Source organism: Hydra vulgaris, chromosome 12 (assembly GCF_038396675.1).
Source record: "Hydra vulgaris chromosome 12, alternate assembly HydraT2T_AEP".
NCBI lineage: Eukaryota > Metazoa > Cnidaria > Hydrozoa > Anthoathecata > Hydridae > Hydra > Hydra vulgaris.
Genome location: NC_088931.1, coordinates 8917157 through 8925000, shown reverse-complemented (window position 1 = coordinate 8925000; position 7844 = coordinate 8917157). Strand labels below are relative to the sequence as shown.

Here is a 7844-nt window from a genome sequence, read left to right as displayed (position 1 = left end):
TGTTTCATATGATGTTGAAAGTTTGTTCACGAATATTCCTCTTAAAGAAACCATCAACATTGCAACTGATTTATTTTTTAAAGATAAAACTAACTCAAAACGTTTTTCAAAAGTTCAATTTAAAAAATTACTTCAGATTTCCACATCCGGTTCACATTTTCTATTTGGCGGTAAGTATTAAGATCAAACAGATGGCGTTGCTATGGGTTCTCCTTTAGCGCCCATCTTAGCGAATATTTTCGTCGGTTATCATGAACAAACATGGGTCAATAACTGCTCTTTTACAGCACCATTTTTTTATAAACGGTATGTCGATGACATAATTGCTATTTTTAATTCTGAATATGAAGCTCAAGAATTTTTCAAACACCTCAATAAACAACATAATAATCTGAATTTTACTATGGAAAAAGAACAAGATAACCAGATTGCTTTTTTAGATGTACTTATTAAAAAATCCAACTCGTTTACGACTTCAGTTTATCACAAAAAAACGTATACAGGTCTTTTACAAAATTTTTTTAGTTTTATTCCCTCTTGCTACAAATTTGGACTTGTTCGGTGTTTGATTGATCGTACATTTAAAATTAATAATTCTTGGTTTGGTTTTGATAAAGATATTAAGAATCTATCATTAGTTCTACAAAATAATAAATTTCCACAAAAAATTATTGACTATGAAATTAAATCCTATATTGATAAGAAAATGAACCCATCTGTGTCTAACATTGTTAATAGCTTAAATATAAGATACTTTAAACTTCCATACATTGGAATGTACTCTAATTACACTAAAAGGAAAATTTCAAAAATTGTTCATAAATATTGCAAGGATATTCTAATAAAATTAATTTTCACTACTAATAAAATACAAGATTGTTTTTGCTTAAAAGAGTCACTTCCTAAACTGCTTAAATCTCATGTTGTCTATGAATTTTCTTGCGCTGGCTGTAATGCCAGTTATATTGGAGAAACCTCCAGACACTTGGCAACTAGAATAAATGAGCACCTTAAAAGTGATAAACAATCTCATATATTTAAACACTTAAATTTATCTCTTAATTGCAAAAATTTGGCTAACTGTGATTCTTTTGAGATTTTGGATAATGCCCCAAACAAACACAAATTAAAGATAAAAGAAGCCCTCCACATTAAGTGGGAAAGTCCCTCACTTAATAAACAAGCTTTACATTATACTATAAACTTATCTATTTAATTTTACTGTCAGTTTATTTATATATATATATATATTTTTTTGACAGTTGGTTATTTTTATTGGTTATTTACCGAGTTATTTTGTAATAAATATATTGGTTTATTATGTGTAGTTTTTTGTCCGTTGATATTTCTCTGTAGAGACTTCTATTTTTTAATATATATTTCAGAGTTTTTTATTATTGTAAAATAATCTTTTGAAAATGTAAATAAAATTTTACGAAACATGTCAAGAATAAAAAACATCGTGTTATTTTTAAAAATAATTATATATATATATATATATTTATATATATATATATATACACATATATATATACATACATATATATATATATATATATATATATATATATATACATATACATATATATATATATACATATACATATATACGCACATATATACATGCATGCCTACATACACACACATACATGCATGCATGCATATATACATACACACATACATACATACACATGTTAAAATAAATATTTAATTTATGCATAATAAATATACAAATAGAAGCAAACCGATTTTCTTCAATAGGTGGTGCCCTATCAGGTGTTCTTCTTAAATATGAGGGAGAATGATTTGATGACTTCAAAGATAAGCGTGAAAGTCTGATTTGCTGAGGCAGTTCTGGCAGTTTAGGAATATCATTTTCAGACTCAGAATATCCAGGAACCGATGAACGACGGCTAGCAGGACGTACTGGTAATTTGGGTAATTCAACATAGTCACTTCCATAAGGGACACCAGCAGTAACTCCAAGACTATTTGCTTCACGTGCCATTTTGCTTTTTGTGACAGCTTCAAGACCCTAAAATAAAATTTATTCTAACTTACATAATATACAATTTATAAAAACATTAGCTTCATGAAAAACAAAATTAGTTAATAATGATTCATGTCACAACTGCAAAAAAAATTTTTAAAAAAAAAGGTAAAGATTTTTAGACAAATAATATTTAAGAAGTACATCAGATCTTTAATTTAGAAACTACATAACTTATTATGAAAAAAATATAAAACTATAATACTTAACTTGATTAAAATGCTAAATAACTATAGTAATTGTTAACAGCTTTCATAAATTTTTTACACAATTACACAACTTTTTGTTACTTTTATTAGGATTTTACTAAAATCAAAAACTTTTATTTCAAAAAAAAAAAAAAAAAAAAAATTAAACCAATATTTGTATTCACAAAGAAAAATTCCTTTTCCAAAATAGACAAAAATTTTATAAAAAAATTAGTGATAAAACATCACTGTTGCAAACATTTAAGATAAAGTTATTTTTTAATATTTTCTAATAAAGTTAAAAATTCTTAAATGTATACAAATAATAAAAACAAGTGAAAAAAACTATTTCTCTATAGCTCCCTTTAATCAACCCCCTTCCCTCTCTGGTCATTTATTTCAGCTTTTTTCAACACCTCCCCTCACCAACCCTTACCTGCTTTTACAAATTCAAAATTATGGCAAGCCTAGATATTATATGCACAACATATATAAAGATTTTATACACGATAACATATATAAAAGGGAGATACAAAATAAAGCATTTTTGAAGTTCTATAGATATTTATATACATATTTATATTATTATATTATAGTTTATATACTTAATGTATATAAAGATATTACATACTATAATAAACGAAAGCAAGAGAATTTTTAAAAATAACAAAAAAATATCAAAACACCAGTAGAAATTTGTTGCCCATAAGCCAAGGTAGAGATCCTTATGTTATTAATGTGCTCAGGTAATTAGTCCCTAATAAGCAATGGTCTAAAAAAAAAGTATGGTCTGAAACTTAATAAAGAAAAAAATTAATAAAACAGTTCTGCTGCTATGAAAGGTGCTGCTGTGGAGGCAAAAAAAAAAAAAAAAAGTCTGTAGCTAGAATAAAATTTAAAATTTAATTTTAACAATTAAAAGTAGTTGTTGTTATATCTATTTTTTTGCTATAAATATATATGTATAGATTGAAAAAATTAAGAATATGTTGTGCTAAGGGGCAGATTTGAATCCTCGCAAAATGACACCCATGACAGTGCAATAAACCACTGATCTTATGCATATAATTGAAAAACAAACCATTTTATAAACTCTTATACTGATTGCAATTAATCAACACTTTTCAAGAGGGTTCTATATAAGCCCAGCTTTATAGCATTGGATCATAACATAATATAACAAATATGTTATATGTTAAATCCACTTAAATAATGTTTTATACAGGATTGTGTGTAATATAAGAAAACTTTTCTAATAATTACAAGTCTTTTTTCCTTAAACTGTTTTAGCTTGAATTCTTGTATTTATGCTATTGTATTTTAAAAAATTGACAAGATTGAAAAAATATGAAACATATGGTCTCATCCCAGAGTTGTGTGTCTTTGGCTTCGCCTTGAAGCTGTTGGAATTGGCCTTAAATGTTTTGGCTTCAGTCTTCCATCTTATTAAATTCAAAACTTTGTTTGGTGTTTGTATTTAAAAAATTTTACTACAGTTGATTTTGTTTACAAAAGTTATTTTTGTTTTTTTTGAAAGCTTTAGAACTTAATTTTGTGTTTTATGTCATGGTTTAAATTGCCATTTTTGACTAGCCATTTTAAAATAATCAATGACATGATTGGTTGATGGGAATTAATTACATCTATAAATAAGTCACATGATTTGTTTTAGCAATTTTTATTTCAAAATTTAAAAAAGATTTGAACATGTAAATTTTTTTTAAAATTACAAGCAGAATTTATAAGATTTTTTGAATTAAAATAGTTTCTATTATATTTAAACTGTAATTTATAAAGTACTTTTTTTAAATTTATTTTAACTGTTTTTATTCAACTAAATCTGTTTATAAAAGTTGTTAGTAATGTATTTTTGATAGATTTTTTAAAAATAATTTTATTTATAAAATCAAACTTTGAACCAATAAGCAATAGTTTAACTATCCTTCATTGATAGTTTAATCACTGAATTATCAAAGATTTGCTCAAGAACAACACCAGAAACCACTTTGACATCTACTAAAAACAGTGTTACACCTCAGATTCAAAAGCCCTTTACCAAAAAAAACAAAAGACTTTTTGCAAATTATAGAAAAAAATCATGTTTTACAAACACAATAGTTTTCACGAACTATCTTGAATGAATAAATCACTAGAACCTAATCAAAAAGAGTTTTCGTTAAAAAAAACTGTACACAATGAAACAATCAAAAATTAGAAATATATTTGACAAGTATTCCTGTGTCCACGTGGATTGATAAAGTGCCCTCATAGAGCTCGTATATCTGATTCATTGCTTGAAACTTTGAATTAAAAGATGTTAATATTAGCTGTTAGTATTAAGCACAAAAATACATAAAAATAAAGAGTTAAAAGTTTTAATTTTTTATGGTTATGTATTTTTGTTATTAGCTTTGATATTATCTCAAAATATTTTTTCTTACTGGCTTCACCAAATTCTGTGCATAAACTTGTTATAATTGTACAACATTTTACTGTCACAGCACTTGCTACCTGCAGTTTTGTTAACAATTGGCCTCAACATAAGGCCAAAATGTATGTCTTTGGTATTAATAATATTTCAAGGGCCACGACACTAAAACTCTTGGCTTTGGCCTTAGTCTTGTAACTCTTGACCTTGGCCTCACTATTTTTGGCCTTGTTAACAACTCTGTCTCATCCAAGTGGAGAGTTTGAAACATTGATTTTAGATTTTCCTTTTGAAGGTCTTGAAACCCCCAAAACATAGCCATGGCTTGGCTAACCCACACACCCCAATGAAAGGTTGGGGGAGGGGGGGAAGGAGCTCATCTGCAAACTTATGGGCCCATATTATTTTAAGTAATACCTAGTAAAAAATTTTTTAAAGTTTTGAGCTTTAATGAAAGGATTTTTTTTTAGAAGGAAAAGGGAATGGGGAGGGAGGGAAGGGAGGAAGAAGGGGGAGAAGGCTCTGACCCACTAGCCATGGCACTGACCTGAAACAACACTGATGACAGCCCACTAAACCATTGAGCTATCAATGATATGCATTTAGGTGAAAAACAAACCTAATAATAACCTATTGATAAGCTCCATATATGCGGAAAAAGTGCGCATGATAACTTTTTTTGCTTTTAAAGCAAATTTTCAGAATGAAATATTACTAACAAATCTTGAAGTAAATAAGGAATAGATATAGAAATGATCAGTGTGGAATAGATAAGTGTAGAAATAGTCGGTTTGGTAAAGACCCATATTTTACGGGTAAGCAAATCTAGGATATATATAAGGAAAAAGTATAGAAAAGTTTGGTGTGAAATAAACTTACAAAGACCCTTTCTTTTTATGGGTTTGGTCAGCTAGTTTTTTTAATAAAAGAAAAGCATTTTTGTACTTAGCTTAAGAAAATAATATTCACTTATTTGGTTAATCAAGAGGCAAATAAATAACAAAGTAACTAAGAAACATATTTGCATAAATATAGATATAAATATATTTAAATGTATATATTTATGCAAATAGAAAAAATACTTATTTTGATAAATATATAGAAAAATATATATTTATGCAAATAAATTTTATAAATATATATTCATTTATTTGCAAAACACTTACCCCTGAATAATCCCAGTGTAGTTCTTCTTCTGAATTATACTCTACGCTAGTTCTTGAAGAGCCATTTTTAAAAGGAATTTTTTCGTTAGATGTACCAGGTAAAGCTACTGAGTAATCATACAACATTGATGAGGCCTGATCATCATAATATCCAGGTGGTACTGAAATTCCTCGTGGTGGAGGATTTGGTGGGTTCAATTCATAGCTTTCAATTGGATATGTGTTAAGTGCATATTTGCGAGTTTCAAAATCTTGATTTGTAGGTTGATAACCATTATGATTTCTTTTGCAACAAAATACAACAGCTGCTACAACAATTATAAGAAGCAACAACCCACACACACCAAATACAATGAGAATCAAAGAAAACTGTTTTTTTTCATGATGAACTTGAGCCAAAGAATCTGTACAGTAAAAAGAACCTAGTGTATTTACACACACACCCTTTGAATGACAAACATCTTTTAGACATTCATTGACATCGTGTTGGCATCTATTTCCAAAAAATCCTTCTTTACACTGACAAACTGCATTATCATTTTTTTCATAACAACTTGCTCCATTTTCACAATTTGTAATAAGACAATGTTGACCTGCAGAGCATTGCTTTCCGCTTTTTCCACTAGGACAAGTACATTTAAAATCATTACCAATATTTTGGCAAACTCCCCCATTATAACAAGGGCTTGACAAACATGGATTATCATTAAGTTCACAATGCTTTCCTGAATAACCATTTATACAATTACAAGTATAACCTGATTCTGTAGAGGGAGGCAAGCAAACACCATTATTTTTGCAAGGCTCTAAAGCACATTCACCAAGTTCTATGTGACATTGTCCCCCTGTAAATCCTTCCTTACAAGTACAAACATAAGAAACAATGTTACTAACTAATTCATAAGTGCAAGTTCCATCATTTTTACAAGGCCGATCTTCACATGTCAGATTTGACATGCATGATAGTCCTGATAAAGAAATAAATGTAATTATAAAAATGCTAAAAATAAAACTTTTTAATAACAAATCAAATTATAAATTTTGAAAATGTTTAACAACTGAAAGAAACATTAACTGTTCTAGTTCATTTTACTCCAAACATTTAAAACAGTTTACTTTTTATAATATATGCAACTTTTCTAAAAAACACAAATATTTAATAATATTTTTATAAAAATATTTTTTCATGCTTTCTAAGCAATAAATTATCATAACACAAAATATAGTTTTTGAAGAAATTAATATAAATTAATATAAATTAATTTTTGCCAGACCAAAAACCAAAATTAATTAAACCCACCTATTTACAGGAAATCAGTAAACAATATAAAAAATTAAAAAATCTACTAAACTACCTTTAGTAGATTTTGTAATTAATAAATCTACTAAAGGTAGATTTTATATAAGGAAGAAAGTTTTACACTGCTTGATTCTAAGGGTTTTAGGTTGAATTTCAAAAGACATGAGGTTTTTCTGAAATCCAGAAAATAATGCTTAAAAAATTTTTGTATTATTTTATCGATTATTAATTTCTAGTTTAGCTATTATTACTCTCATTAAAAAAATCATAGAAACCCTCATGACCATCCATTATCTTTGTCTTCAAAATGTAGTTAATTTAATATATAATAAAATCATAGAAACACTCATGACCATCCATTATCTTTGTCTTCAAAATGTAGTTAATTTAATATATAATAATACCTTTAATGATTTGATGACTTTACAGCTTACGTGCTACTAGAATTATTATTTTTGGGTCAGTTATATACATTACAGGTTTTAAAGCAAAATAAAATTAATAAAAAGTTTTTTTTTTTTTAAATTAAACAATAAGATCATATATGTTATATAAATAAGTTAAAAAATTTGAATTTAATTAGTTTAAATTCTCATAGAGCTGCAGGTAGAAGCAACTTTTTAAAGCTTCAATCCATGGTTTTTGTTAGTCTCTGCAACAACATAGCACTTCAATGTTTTTGTTAAATTTTTATGCACAACCTTGGATTTTT

At 27.2% G+C, this 7844-nt stretch overlaps 1 protein-coding gene across 1 annotated transcript in view; it reads right to left on the bottom strand.

Annotated features, from left to right (window-relative positions):
* The window catches only part of LOC100202523 (protocadherin Fat 1), a 101370-nt gene that overhangs the window by 4662 nt on the left and 88864 nt on the right, over positions 1-7844 (bottom strand). The window contains exons 23-24 of the mRNA XM_065811453.1: positions 5833-6800; positions 1746-2035 (exon numbers count right to left, since the gene is read on the bottom strand). Of these exons, the coding sequence (XP_065667525.1) occupies positions 1746-2035; positions 5833-6800 (1258 nt within the window). The remainder of the gene's footprint in view (positions 1-1745; positions 2036-5832; positions 6801-7844) is intronic.